The sequence below is a fragment of the Camarhynchus parvulus genome, chromosome 19 (genome assembly GCF_901933205.1).
Source record: "Camarhynchus parvulus chromosome 19, STF_HiC, whole genome shotgun sequence".
Taxonomy (NCBI): domain Eukaryota; kingdom Metazoa; phylum Chordata; class Aves; order Passeriformes; family Thraupidae; genus Camarhynchus; species Camarhynchus parvulus.
In genome coordinates this window covers 8,628,472-8,643,811 of record NC_044589.1, presented here as the reverse complement: position 1 = coordinate 8,643,811, position 15,340 = coordinate 8,628,472, and the positions used below count along the sequence as shown (strand labels likewise).

Here is a 15,340-nt window from a genome sequence, read left to right as displayed (position 1 = left end):
GGAGCTGCTGGGACAGGCTGGCAATTCCCAGCCCCAGGGAGCTCCAGCACCTCTGGAAATCCTCCTCAGCTTGGATTTCCACCTCACACCAACCCCACTTCTCAAACCCACTCATCTCCCCCATTCCCAACAAGGTTTGTTGCCAAAAAATCCGACAAAAAATTTAAAATTTTCTGTAAACAGCTTCTTAATTTCCTGCCACGTATTCTTTTCAGTTTCCTTTTTTATTTAATGAATAGAAAAAGTATTTTATGATCTGTTTGTAATGGAGACCTAGACAAAACTGTAAAATCAAATTAAATGATACTAAATGCCTGGTTATGGCAGGCTCAGTGAGGGACCCAGCAGCACCCAGTGACAATAAAAACAAGGTCTGCACTCTGAATCAGTTTTGCTTCTTTGACTAAAAATCACAAAATTGTCAAGAAATTCTCCCTGGCTTATAAAATCAGATTTTCTCAGACTTTATCTCACAACTTAATCTTCTGTCTAAGTTCCATTTATCCTGGCTATCAGTATATTAATTATTTTCAGGTATTGTGCTCAGATATTTCCTATTGTTTAAGAGCAACAGCCCTGACAAAGAAAGTCTAAAAGCCATTGTGGTGGATAGGATTTGATTAAAATGAAGTTACTGCCCATTAAACAGAGCTCTGGTTTAATTCAATAATGGGGCTTTTAGAGCAAGGTATTGTTTAACATGTTTGAGGCTCCCCACTACCAGAAATTGATGAGGTAATGCTGGAGACAGCTTGAGAAAAGTCAAGGGTACCAGGACATTCCAAAAATCTCACTGTCTCCCAGGAACATTTTTTACCTCTGACATCAACCCTCCAATAAAACCCAAGTCCAGCAGAGCTCCTGTGAATGCACTCGAAGTAATTCAATGCAAAATTATCTCCAAGACAGATGAAGTAGGAAAAATCTACTGGGTTTGGCTCAAAGCATCCACAGGAGAGTAAATCCTTGGAAATGTACCTGAGCTAGGGGCAGATCAAACTGTCTGCAGTGATGGATGCTGAGAAAAACCTCAGGATGCTTAAAAGAAACCACATTTCTCTCTCTCCCTCTCTTTTTTAAAATAATGTTCACAGCAACAAATTAATTTCGGTAGGGAGCAGATGATCAGGAATAATAAAGCCAGGATTTGTTTCATCAGTGAAATGCCCTGCAAGGTTCTTCTGACACTCCTTTTCTTTTTCAGCATCACTGCTTGGAGTTTTGGTTTAAAAGGAATTATTTCCAGACATTCCTCCCCCGAAACTTCTCTTGAGGAGTGTGGTTTTTATGTGAAAATAGTTATTACACTTTGAGCAGCAAAATATCCATTTACCCCAGAGAAGAAACCTTGGAAAAGCAGGAACGCCTCAACATTTATTTTATGGATTTTTATTAGGCTGGATTCATTTTAGTTTAAAAAAAAACCCAAACCAAACCTTCTCAAAACCAAGACACTCTATCCATTTCTACAGAATTTAACAGAATGGGGACCAAGCTCCACACACCAAATTTCTCATTTTGGTGTTTTACGAGTGATTTGATGTTGTAAATGTAAAAGGTACTCCCAGTTAAGGAGGATGTTTATTGTCAACCTTAAACACTGCATAAAATCTCAGGTTTTAATATGGAACCACAGAATTCTCAGATTTTTTTCTATAAATACAATTTTCTATAAACATTCTCATTTTTTACCACAGGATCCAACTACAGCACTGCAGAAAATCCAGAGCAGACATCTCATAAATGCAGAGATCTGGGAGTGGAGGGGCTGAATTTTGGTTTGGGGTGAAAGTTCTGAGCTGATCCCACAACCCTGAACCTCAACAAAACAAAACCCTGCAGGGACTCTGGGGGAAGGAGCTGCAGTGAGAGCTGAACCCTGCACCAAAACACCCCCTGAGCTGCCTCCTGCAGGGCTTTCCCCTTGATGGGTGCAGGCATTAATTAATTAATTGCTGAGCTGGGAATTACTCACCCGATGAGGGCCACCATCTGCTCCACGATGTGTTTGCTGAAGGTGATGATGACAAAGAGTTTCTGTGGAAGGACAAGAGCAGTCACACAAAGCCTGGAGCCACTTTGTGCTCCTTCCCACCTTTCCCTCCTCTCCTCTTTCTTTTTCAATATTTTCAGTATTCACTATTTCGGTATTTTCAATATTTTCAATTTTTCTCCTCAGAAAAGAGGCAGGAGAGAAAAAAGAAGCTGTTCACTTTCTGCCCCTGTTTGCTCACAGTCTGCATTTCTTGCCGTGTTTTTGCTGCCCATTCTCATCCTCCCCAAACTCCCATTCCCAGAAGCTCAAGGTCACTTTACTCCGTCAGCAACGTCAGAGTGGAAAAACAGCCAGAGAAATTCACAGCCCCTCACACAAACACATCACAGAGGGGAAAATAACCCTGATTCAGACAGAAACAGCAAAAAAAGAAAGAGCTTTGGGCACCTGTGATAGAGCAGAATAATCACAGTCCCTAATAATCACACTCTTAACCCTAATCCAAAATTTATCCTAAAATTCTTCAAAAACAACTTAGCAAAGTAATAAATATGAAAATCTAACCTAGCAAGTTTTACCCCTAAATAAAAATCAAACCTGTAATTCCAAATATAATATTTAATCCTATTAAAAACTATTGAACACATTAAAAGACAAACTTCAAACACAATTTCAACCTTACAAGAAAAAAGTCCATGATTTATCTAATAAAATTTTACAAAACAGAATAACTCCTAATTTCCTACTAACTACAAAATCATTAACACTTAAGCAAATCAGAATGCAAAATTGAAATGGAATTGACATAACTGGAGTAAGGTAATAGAAAAGGAGTCCCAGGATGGCCACTGCAGCAGTCACTCACTTCCTGTCTGAACATTGCATTAAAAGCCTTTTCCATGACTCTCACATTTCCTAAATTCCAAGTCCAGCCAGATCACTCCAAAAAATCAAGGCTATTGCACAAGGGTATGCTTGAAAAAGAGAATTAAATTACAAAATCATGATTTATCAACTGTACAAGGGACTGGGAAATGTTTTTTCACTTACATGGGATCTGAGTGTGGAGCACTATAAATTACACAGCAAACACTGTGGTAGCTGAACAAGGCAAGTAAAACAATAAAAGGAATATTATCTAATATTATTTCACTTTTCTGTGCTGCCAGAACACATTTTAGCAACACACGGATTTAAAAGCAGAAGAAAATTCAGCTAATACAAAAATAAGTGTGGAGAAAAAACTGTTTTATCCCAAGAAATGGAAGAGTTTCCAGACCTATTTATTGCTTTCTGCTTAAGCCCTGGGCAAAATAAAACAACCATTTAAAAAATGATGGGAAGAGAAGAGCTTGTGTTTAGGGCAAAATAAAGATTTTAAAACAGCTTGATGAGGCTGTAACATGAAATATTTTTTTTACTAAAAGCTTCTGCTATTTTGATGGGAGTCACAGCAGAGATTTCCAAACAACAGAGGCAGAGACGCTGCAAAAACCCAAACTCAGCTGAAAACATCCCAAACACAGAGCGAGCTCCAGCCCTGACCACACCAGCAGATCCCCCAGGGAATCCCAACTCCAGCTCTCCCCGGAGCAGGGCGATGCAGCTCCAAGAGAATTCCACATTTTGTGCAAACAACTGCACTGTCAAACTCAGCACATCCGACCTGGGACACCAAAACTGCCCCAAAACTGCAGCAAATCCACCCAAAGTGGGCTGGCCCAGCCCAGGGCTCACTGGGGTTTTCTCAGTGAGCTAAAAAGAGCATTTCAAAGTGCAAATGAGTGTTTGTTACCAAAAAAGAGTTCACTGCTGGAGCCCTGGCAGTCTGGTAAAGGCTGTAGGTAAATACTTTGGCTAACCACCAATTTCCTGAGAGGGTCAGCAGCTATAAATTACTTACTTGCCTCAGTTTGGAGCAGCCCAGCAGCTCCTTTATTGTAAATCCTTTGCACCAAATTAATTTCCATTACTTCAAGTCGGGCAAGGAGACTGCAGGGTTCATTCCCAAGTGACACAGGGGAACAAGGCAGGGAAAAAAAAATCAAAGTTTCAAAGGTTTCACCCCCAAATAACAGAGTGGAACAGGCAGGGAAAAAAATCAAAGTTTCAAAAGTTTCATCCCCAAATAACACAGTGGAACAGGCAGGGAAAGAATCAAAGTTTCAAAGGTTTGAAGGGGCAGCACTTGCCTGGATGTGCATTTTAATCACGGCTTTTCCAATCAAGGTTGCACCGAAGAAGGTCCAGAAGGGAACCAGAAAGTGGCCACAAGTTATCCCAGCCAGGTCAAACAGGGGGTTTGGGATCTGTGGAGTGCAAAGGAAAGAGGTTCAGGAATTGCAGCACACATTGGATGGACAGGAACACCAGAGAGGCTGAAATTTTGAAAAATGAACAGTTTCCCCTTCTCCAGCTTGATCCAAAGCTCTTGTGTCTTAATAATTACAAAAATGTTGATGTCCCACCACATAACTTCAGTCTCTGGGATTCAGCTAGACAACGTCCCAGACAATTCCATTCTCAAGGTCCCTCCTTACCCCTGGATCCTGAAAAAAGCTAATGAAAAGTTTTCCATGTGAAATGCACAGAAACCACAGCAAAGCCATTTTGAGTGATTTCTCAAATTTTCTCTCTGACAAGCACATCACTCTTGGAAGCCAGAGTTTCAACTGATCCCCAGTGATTTCCAGCTGAGAAACTACATTAAAAACTGGCATTTATAGTCATATGTATCCAGTTTAAAAACACTGATTAGATTTTATTAAGCATATGCACTTCATTTAAAATTAAAAGAATTTTTTATTATTATTAAACTGCTGGCCTGACTTTTGGTATTGTGATACTATCTGTAAAATATTTTTGAAATGAAATCAAGAAAGTGTCTGAATTCCAACCTTTCCCTCTCAGCCTGGAGCACAGGGGCAGTGTCTGAGCAGGGTCACTCCCAGGAGCACTGTGGTACTGCTGGTGTTTTGTGACTTAAAAAATGAAATAAAGAGGGCATAAAGAGTTTTGTGATTTAAAAAAATGGAATAAAAAAGGGAATAAAGATTAAGAATAAAGGACACTCTGCACCAAGCTTGCAACCTGTGACAAAGGGTTGCACTGGACTGTTGGAGAGCAGCAATTCAGATTTATGAGCAGCCACAGCAGCACCTGCAGAGGGAGAAATCTGAACTGGGTTTTAACCACGGGTCCCTGAGCAGGCTCCACCTGCCCTGCCCACCTGGGGCAGCTGCTGTGGCCACAGGAGCTGGGAATGATTGTTCCAGAACCTTCTGCTCCTGCCCTGGAGCTGTCAGGGATTGCCCCAGAACCTTCTGCCCCTGGAGCTGTCAGGGATTGCCCCAGAACCTTCTGCCCCTGGAGCTGTCAGGGATTGCCCCAGAACCTTCTGCCCCTGGAGCTGGCAGGGATTGCTCCAGAACCTTCTGCCCCTGGAGCCAAGGCTGCTCCAGGCTCTTCTGGGCTGGCTGCTCTGAGGGATTTTTGTTGGTTCACAGAATGGTTTAATCCCTGCAGCCAGTTTGGGGCAGGGGTGCTGTGGGTACAGAAGTTACTCAGCACATCCCCAGCAAGGTTTGCTCTGTGCTTGTTACTTGAAGTTGCCAAAAAAAGGCCACAAAAACAAGAGGGCAAATTCTCATAAGTCACAGCGAGGAACTTGGGGCTGACTCTTGCTTTGTTCCTTGCCCAGAGCTGCCTTTATGTAGAAATAAACTCCAGACAATCCTGACTTCCTTATTGCCACTAAACAACATGACAGTCAGTTGACTTCACTGGATAAGCCTGCAGAATTTTCATTTCCATTTGCTGGGGTTTTTATGCAGCATTTAGAAGCCACCACTTGAGAGACAAGGACCCACAGCTGGGACAGCCATTACCACTTCACCAGCAAATTCTCATTAAATACACATCAAATGAAACTGCCTAAAATGCAGAAAGAAGATCACAATTACAGGGGATGGAGGCAAGCAGAGGAGGCACCTGGTAGAGCACAGAGAAGCTCCGAGATGCCCCATGGCTGGTGAGGGCACAGCCAAATGCAAGGAGCTCACTTGGGGGGTGCTTTCCTTCCCCTGGCTCACCCAGAGGTGCCACACAGAGGGACAGCTCTGCATTCCTTCTTTTCCAAGGCTTCTGGAACCTTCCACCTCTCCCTTCCTCCTGCAGTTGTTGTGTGAGCACTTTTACAAACTCACATTTACAAAGCCCAGGGGTGCCCTGGTGGACCCTCATCCCTCCCCCAGCCCAGGGCTGAGCAGGGCCTGGGCAGCAAAGCGGGGAAGAAGTTAAACAAATGTTTAAATATCACTGAGCAGGAACTCTGGGCTGTTTACAGCCTCCTCTAAAGGTGTTTACCAACCCCTTCCTCCACCTTGGCCAGTCCCTCATCCCTGCCAGCTCCAAGCTGTGCTGGTGCCAAGGGCAGGGAATGGCTGGGACAGGGATGTGTCAGAGCAGGGAGCAGCTCCTGAGAGGATTTAAGGAGCAGCTTGTAGGATAAACTCACTCCAAACATGAAAACATTTGTAAGGATTAGTGAGCAGGAGCTTTATGTCAGCAGCTCTGACCAGATTAATTCTAGCACAGGTTACCCACATCTGAGCAAGCAGCTGGCTGTGTCATCTTGTTTAGGAAAGCAAGAGATGCTGGACAAGTGTGGAGTGAAAGCCTCAGAGCTGGGTAATGTTGTGGTTATTCCAGAAAAATGGGACTGGGGGGTCCCATACTCTGCAATCACATCCCACAGTTTGTCTGTGGGATGAAGAAGAAGGCACACCACTCCTGCCAGCTCCAGAGAGAGAGGGGTAAACCTCCAATATTATTTTTTCATTCTGAAAGAAGAATATTATCCTACTAAAAAACTAAAATGGCATCACTGGAGATGCTCCTTTCAACTCTTGATTAATAAAACCATGAGCAGTTTGTAGCTCCACAGCCACAATTGAAATTTTGCTTCCTTTTTCTGCTCTCTCTGGTTCCTAGTGGCCCAAAGAGCAAATTTGGGAGGTTTGGAAGGGATGGATGGAAACCCTAACCAGGATTTCTGCAGGGACTTTTCCACTCTCCAGTCCATGCACACCTCTGGATTTGAGAATGTTAAGAATTTAAAATACAATACACCAACACCTAAAGAAATAATAACACAATTCCAGCAGGTTTGGTCTCCCTGAGAGACACAGAAAGTGCAAACAAAAAAGAATTCCATGGCAGGACATGCAAGAGCTGCATTTTGTGTCCATAAATGCCCAATTTCCTGGGGAAACTCACCGAGGCACAGGCCAGGATCCCAAAGAACCCAACCTTCTGCACCAGGTTCTGCACGGCCACTTTCGCCCGGGAAGCAAAGTCCTGCAACAGGAAAATCAAATTATTCATGAGGAAACCCCACCTGAACAGAGCCCAGAACGTGTGTGATCTCCAGGATTTCCCACCTGGGAACTGGGAGGAATTTTAAAGCAGGAAGGCCAGTGTGAAACCCTGAGTTTGGAGGGACAATGGGGGTGGAACGTGAGCACCCCATGCACTGAGTTTTGTTTTTCCACACCCTGTGAGTGGCCCTGAGCTCCCACTGCTGTGGAAAGAGATTTTCCATTATTTATTTCCCCATATCTTTGGAATGCCAGTGCTGCTTGTACCTATTCCTTAAACAAGCAGAGGGAATGAATTCCTCCAGTGCCATTTCCAGAGGTAAAAAGGAACTTTCTGAGGACAGAAAGAGCACAATAATCCCAATAATCCCATTACAGCCTCAGATCTGCTCTCCCAAACCCAGGATCTCAACCAAAATTGCCAATTCCAGGCATTGCCTACAACAGACTTGTAAAATTCATTAAAATCCAGAAAGTTGAGCCTGAATTGCTTTAAAGGCAGGGGAGGTGCAGCCCCTGTGACTGGAGCTGTTCTCTACAAAGCTGCCTCCTTTTATTTTGTGATCAGTTCTTACTCCTGAGGCTCAAAATTTGCCAAACACCCAGGAAACCCCTTAAAAAAAAACAAACCAAAAATAAAGATTCTGATGAGGAGTTTCTTTGCATGTGAGAAGGGAATTTACAGGAGATAAAATTCTTTTGAAGCAAAACTGTCCAGAAAAATAAAAGCAAGGTCAGTGCTCCCTGCTCAGGCTTGGCCACAACAGTTGCAGAAAGCTGGGAATCCTTGGGAATAGCAAACATTAAAAAAATAATTACCCATTCCTTTTTAAAAACCTACAAATAAGCAATAAAATTCTGGTTTTTCCAGGAGCAATGCAATAAATTACCCAAGGAAATGACTTTAATCAATAATTAATGATATTCTAAATTCCACCCTTTACTATTGAATTATAGAATTTTAAAAATCATTAATTACTGATTAAAGCAACTGCAGGGTAATCCAGAAAAATTACATTTATGCAATTTTAACTTGGTTACAGTTCTGTTGAAACCTTAAATACTACACACCAAAGAAGGAAAACTACAATTACTTTACAATGTTCTTGCATATTATTTAAATTTTGATCTGTAGAATTGACAACATTTTCTGTGGCAGATTAAAAAATAAGAGATCTGTGATGAGACCATTTGCTTCTTTTTACAGCCCCTTTTCAAGTAGTAACTTTTCTCCATTACTGTGCTTTCAAAAAGTTAAATTCCCTATTTGAAAATTAAAAAAAAAAAAAAAAACCAAGTATTACTCAAGTCAAAGTAATTCTATTTATTGTATTTAATGCCTGGAAAAAGAAATTAAAACTGTAAGAAAAATGCCAAAGAAATGAGATTTCCTAAATCTTTCAGTGGGACATTTTTAACCACAAGGGAATTTAAAAACCCCTCTAGAATATCCTATAAAAGTGAATTTCCACACTTTGACCAGGAGTTACACCTTGGGCTCATGATTACAAAATGGAAGAGATCAAAATTCACATTTTAATGACAATTTTCCCTGATATTTGTAGGATCCCCCAGAACACGAGGGATTAAACCTGCTCCCAGTGAGGCTGACACCAACCCCGTGAGCTTATTCTGACAGGAAACAATCTGGAAAGCAAAACTAATTTTCTGTTTTGTATTTTTTTTTTAATTAAAATTGTGAATTTTGACACGAATTGTTCTAAACAACCAAACACAACAATTTCCTGACGACCCAGCCCAAAATTCTTGCGACATCCAGGGCAGTTCCTGCTGCAGCCCCAAATTCCCTCGTGGTTATTTCCAAGGAAGCAGAACCCAAAAAGGGGATCCCAGCTCCAGTGGGACCCCTCAGGATTTGGGATGCAGGGAATAAAATACCCTTTTTATCCCTATTTGATAAAAAAAAAAAATTTATAGGATTTTCCCCAAGGAAACCAACACAAACACACAGTGAAAAATCTTTAGGATTCTTTACAAATTCATTTCAACACCAAAAGGTGCTAAAGCAGATTTTGTCCTTGGGAAAGGTGTCCTGGAATTGTTCTTTTTATAAGAACAATTTCTATTTTATAAAAATACTCTTTTATTTTATTTATTTATAAGATTTTCCCCAAGGAAAACAACACCTCTCCAATTCCCCAGGCAAACACACAGTGAGAAACCTTTAGGATTCTTTACAAATTTCATTTAAACACCAAAAGGTGCTAAAGCAGATTTTGTCCTTGGGAAATTGGAATTTGTCCCTGGAATTGTTCCCTCCTCAGGGATTTCTGGAGCAGAGCTCACTGGGGCCGTTTTCAGTTCCTATTTTCTCCCCCATTTCCCAAAGCCTGGAGCAATATTTTCACTTTTATAAGCCAATAAATATTTTTTCCTTGCAGTTCCATAAATCTGATGGCAAAGTATCTTGAAAATAAAACACTCCAAGACAATGATTGAAATGGCTCCATGATTTATTTGCATGGAAGTTGTTTCTATTCTGATTTTAATTTATTCCCCCATTATCTTTTACTGTGTTGCTAATGCACTGTTGTATTCATTTTCACAAGCTGGAATTGGAAATAAACTCTCTAGAAAATGACCTATAAACTAATAGTTGTAGCACAGCTGCTTTAATAAAATATATTATTATAATTAGATATCAATTGACTGTATTTTAGGGGAAAGCACCATTTTAAACCAAATTTCTTAAAAAGAACCAGCTTCCCTCACCCACATTTCTCAACTACAAAATTCAAGGCTGACTTGAAATTAATATTTTCCCTCCAGCTAAAAACATATAAAACATTAAAAAGCTAATAATGAAGGTCTTTAAAAAAAGTTTAACAAGTTTGTCTCAAAAAAAAAACCTAAACCAAACCAATGTTGGAGCAAATTTTCTCACCTTGTTAATTCATAATTTATTTTTTTAAGTTATTACTCAGCTTGTTTCTTTGCTAAGTTTTGGTTTTACATTGTCTAGCACAAAGTACTTCATGGAAAGAGAAATTTTAAATTCTTAAAATTTCACTCAAGAACTTGTCGTTGGTCTTCCTTTTTTCCAAATTTTCTAAATAAACCAAAAGACAAATTAAAGATTTTTTTTGGTACCTATTTTCTGTGATCTAATGTAATGAAAGCTGTGAATAATTTGCAGGGTAATAAACCAAAAAAACTATGAATTCCAGCCTCAACATTTACTCTGTGAAAACAAGTTCAGAACTATTTCTCTTTGGTTCCTTCCTTAAATTTTGTTTGACAAATCTTTGCCACATCTGCAACAATAAAAAAGCCTTCAAAGTTTCATTTCCCTAAGAATACAATCTCCAATTTTACAACTTTTACCTCTTTCACAACAGAATTTTTTTTTCTTTTCTAAAGCCTGCACGGGGAACAATCTTTTCTCTAAATTTTTAGCATTTGAAATAAAATAACTTTCATCAATTATTGCTTTAAAAATAATATATATATATATGTATGAAAAGAGATAAAAGTTCAGCTACTTACAGGCAAACCATTTTCCCCCCAAATTAAAGTTTCTAGACTGGACTGGCCTCCCAGCTAATTGTGATTCATTCTTTAGAACATTGCAGGATGCTTCAGCTCACTGTGTCCCTTTCAAAGATGATTTATTTTTTGGGGTTTGGAAATAGATTTCCTGTGAGTGCCACAGAGCAGGCAGAGGAAGGTTAAATGATTAAAGATGACTTCATTGGGTTAATCATCACATCCCAAAAGCAGGGAAAGGTCAGGGATGATTCCCCAGGCCCAGCTGGCAGAACCGTCCTCGATCTGCTCAGCCTCAGCAAAAGGGAATTTTTCATCATTTCATTCACCCCACTGCCTCCATAGGATAAAAATCCTCCCCAAATTTCCAAACCTAAAGGGATGGTAAGGGGAATTTCCATGTTCTGCCTCAGTGTTCCTCCCTGTGTAAATATGGAACTTTTATCCCTGGAAAATCCTTCCTGAGAAAGAGAATGGACAACCTTGTCTGTGTTACAAAGTGCTGCCCCATCCTTCTGTTTTATTTGGTTTCCATTTATAATTTAATCTCTCACTGTGAAGTTGGTGAGCTCCTCAATGAGAGGGAAGAACAAGCATCTCCTAACAAGCTTGAGGAAAAAATTGTTTTAATAAATCAAATTGTTTTAATAAATCAAATGGTTTTAATAATAAAACCTCACCAGATTTAACTAACAAGCTTAAGGAAAAAATAATTTTAATCAATATTTTTTCCTTCTTCTCCCTCTGTAACAGAACAGTCACCATTAATTGTTCCCACTGAAATTGTGGAGACTCTTTTTCTTCCTCTGCAAGTGCAGAGCTGGTTGATTGATCCACAGGAGCAGTTGGAGGTATCCAAGGAGCTCTGAAAAATCAGAGTTGGATTGAATCCCCCAGAAAAAACCTGTGACACCTCCCCAGCCCTGTTCTCTGAAGCCTGCACAGATTATGCAATGTGAGAGTTCATTTTCAAACAGCTGCAATCAGATTTTAGGAGCACTGAGAAACCAACAGCTCCCATCACATCCCAGCTCAATCTCTGAAAAAAAACCATCCAGATCCACATCCCAGGGATTTGAGGCCTGGAAAAACGTCTCTCCTTTTCTTTCCTGCTGTAAATACCTCAAGCACTTTACAATAAATTGGTCAAACTGGCAGATTTAACCCAAAATGGAGACTGAATTTAACACAATTCCATCCCAAGCTCGTGGTGCACATTCCCTGCTCAGGAGGTCTCATCCATGCCATGGACATTCCTCACCTGGTAGGTGCTGGCCTGGAGGAGTTAAAAGATTTTTCTAGAAGGCCTGGAAGGGCTACACAGGATTTGTGACTCTGACAGAAAACAGGAGAATGAGAGAAAAAAAAATTAAAGGCACAGAGAGAGATCTGGATGTGTTACACCTCAGTGGTTCTCCAGGAGAACTCTGGAGCAGCTGCAGAGAGGGAAATTCCTCCTCCTGCAGATTCCCCAGGCCAAATGTGTCCCTTTTGTGTGGACAACCCCTCAAGATTTGAGCATTATTTCTATTATTTTGAGCATTATTTCTATTATTGCTATAATAAAAAAGTTTAATTCTCCAGATAACCATCTAAAGTGGAGATCATTTTTTTCCCTCCCAAAGATTGAAGACTGGGTATGAAGCTACCACTTAGATCACCAAAATTAGAGAGTCTTTAACATTTAAAGAGCTGCCTACAAAGACAGTGCCCCTCTTTATGTAAAAATCTCAGTTATGTTAAAAATGAGCTGCACAGTATTTTGTTTCTTCTGGCTTTCTGTTACAACACAATGGAATCAAACACAACTTATGGGAGAATGACCATTTGTGGTCAGGGAATGGATTCCAGGATTTCAGACTGGGAGGAATTATTAACTCCTTGGAATAAAGTACTGACTGCAGGGGAGCCACAGAGGTACCCAAGGCTGGGAGGTCACAGTGGTTCAGCACTCACTGCTCAACCCCCCCAAAAATATCAAAAATATGAGTAAATTACAAACAGGAATATTGTGATAGCAGCTCAAGGTTCTTTGTTCCAGCTTTCTCCAAAATGCTTCCAGGTAAATGCAAAGGGGCAATAAAAAGGGGAAATTTCCATTTGATGCCTGGAGAGCAGGGGGTGTGAGGGGAAAGGTTTAAACTTCCTCATCACCCAAAAATCTGGGACAGAAAGGTCCTGTCTGGGAAATCAGAGCCCCAAAAGGGGAGCTGGAGAAAGTTTTCAAGGATTACTGAAAGCAGTGGTGGGATGGTGGCAGAACTAAGCAAGGACAAAGTCTGATGAAAGAAAGGGATTTACACACAACAGGCACAGGGCAGATATTCCAGATTCTCAGTAAATTTCACTTCATGAGAAGTCTGGGTTTTCTGAGGCATTCAATTCTGGAAAAGGAGTTGGGAAATCATGGAAAAGTTGCAAGAGAAAAGGACATAGATGTTGAACATGACAACAGTTTTAAAAAGTACAAGATGAAGACAACCAAGCAGCAATAAAGCAGCCAAAGAACTGTGGAAAGGAGAGAGCAGCACCCACAAAGCCTCATTAAACAGATTGTGCTGGAGATCTGAGGGCTTGAAACTGCTGAGAGCTCAATATTCAGAATATCTGTAGGCAAGGATGAACACACAGTAGATATTACAGACAAATCCCAAGTCAACAAGAAATTCTATTTACAGGTGGATTCTTCCATTCTGAGAATGAGAATGCAGGACAGATTGTGAGGGATTTATTTCCACATCTGTTTGTCTTCAGATTCTTCAGGTTGGCTGCATGTTAAGGTTAAGGGGTGATGCTCCAATCCAGAGACAATCAGGAGGATGCTCATTTTTGGGACTTGGTAAACTCAGACATAAGTAACTACAATTAGTTTTTGGGTCAGAAAACCTTAAGTTTTTCTACAGAAAATACAATTAAACCCATTGTCCTCTTATCAGATTTTGAAAGTGCTGTTAGATGTTAGAAAAGACAGACAAAAGAAGCCACAGAGTACAAAAGAAACTGAATTTTTTGCAAGCCCTGTGGGAGCAGAGACAACAGAGTGAAGTGTCCATTCCAACAGCAGGCTTGGCTTTCCTGGGCATTTCATTTTAGCCTGCCTTGGAGTAAAAGTGTGAAACTTCCAAATTATGAGTCCATTTTATGTTAATGAGATCTCCCCATTAACAGGAACAGGAATGAAGTCAAGCAGCTCTGATCAGTCCATTAGTTCCACCAGGAACTTCCAGGTATTTTCTTCATTTCATTAATCATCTGAACCATGGTAGGAACTTTTTATTTCCCTCCCCTTTCTCGAGGGAAGAACCAGCAAAAATGGTTTTTTTACAACAAACTCATCTCAGGAGCTTCCATTTCAAGATTTCAGCCTGTTGCAATGCACACTCAGGTTCAGAAGGGAAATACCAAAAGGAGCACAGATTATAAGGCTCTGTCAGCTCTGTAACTCCAATTTAAAGCCAGCTTTTTGCACAGCTAGAACTGAAACCCTCAAACTTCTACATAAAAAGTCCTTTTGCTTCACACGCTGTAAGAATAAAGAAATTTCGTAAAGAATGAGACACAATTAAAGGAAACAGCCTAAAGGAAGAGGAAGGAGCATGTCCTTTCAGCCTTATCAGATCTGTCCTGCAGAGCTGTAGCCCCTTTAACCACATCCCCTGCCACCACTGCTCCTCAGAGCAGCAACGTGTCCACTCTGCCACTCTGCAGCTTTCCAGCCCTGCACACAAACTCCAGATAATCTGATTTCTTTCCTTGCTGAACAGCCACTTTCCATTGCCATCTGCAGGGCAGATCCTGCAGCCCATTTGCAGGGTTTCAGGGAGGGGAGCTGTCAGTGGCAATGTCAGCAGCACTGCAGGAGATTTCCCAGGGAGCTTTTGCAGCCTCCAGCCCTGGAGGGCTCCAGGACCAGCCCAGACAATGCCCTGAGGAACCTCAGCTGGACTAGGAAAGAAAAAAAAAAAGTTGGATTAGAAACTTCCTCAGGTCCCTCTCGAGGTGAATTTTCCTGTGATTCCATGACAAGACACTACAGCCACAGGCAGGGGATGAGTGGAGTAAAGGAACATCCCAGCACTGCCAAAACCCCCTGCAGCTGCTCATTTATCTCAAAGCTACCGCTGCAATCAGTTATTGTGAGCACAGCTCTGCCAGCTCCAGAATATTGTTAATTTTTAAAAATCCATTCTAAAGAATCAACTCTTATTTTGAGGTTGTTTAAAATCCAGACATTGTAAGGAAAGAATTTTTGATCACCAGTTATGAAAATTGACATTTTCAATCTCTGATAAACCTGAGAACTCAAATCCATCAGCACTGAAAAAAATACTGTTTCTTCACACAGGACTCAGACAGAAGTTAAGGATTAAAATAGAATGGAAGTGAGGAACTTGTGACACAGCTGACAAAGCCTTTAGCACACACAAGTCTTCCCTCTCAGCCCAGATGTGCAACCTCT

General features: G+C 40.9%; 1 protein-coding gene across 3 annotated transcripts in view; it reads right to left on the bottom strand.

Moving 5' to 3' along the window:
* The window catches only part of VMP1 (vacuole membrane protein 1), a 59,633-nt gene that overhangs the window by 10,001 nt on the left and 34,292 nt on the right, over window positions 1-15,340 (bottom strand). For all 3 annotated transcript variants that reach the window (XM_030962650.1, XM_030962651.1, XM_030962652.1), the window contains 3 exons: window positions 7,274-7,354; window positions 4,189-4,305; window positions 1,976-2,037 (listed from right to left, as the gene is read on the bottom strand). In XM_030962650.1, the coding sequence (XP_030818510.1) occupies window positions 1,976-2,037; window positions 4,189-4,305; window positions 7,274-7,354 (260 nt within the window). The remainder of the gene's footprint in view (window positions 1-1,975; window positions 2,038-4,188; window positions 4,306-7,273; window positions 7,355-15,340) is intronic.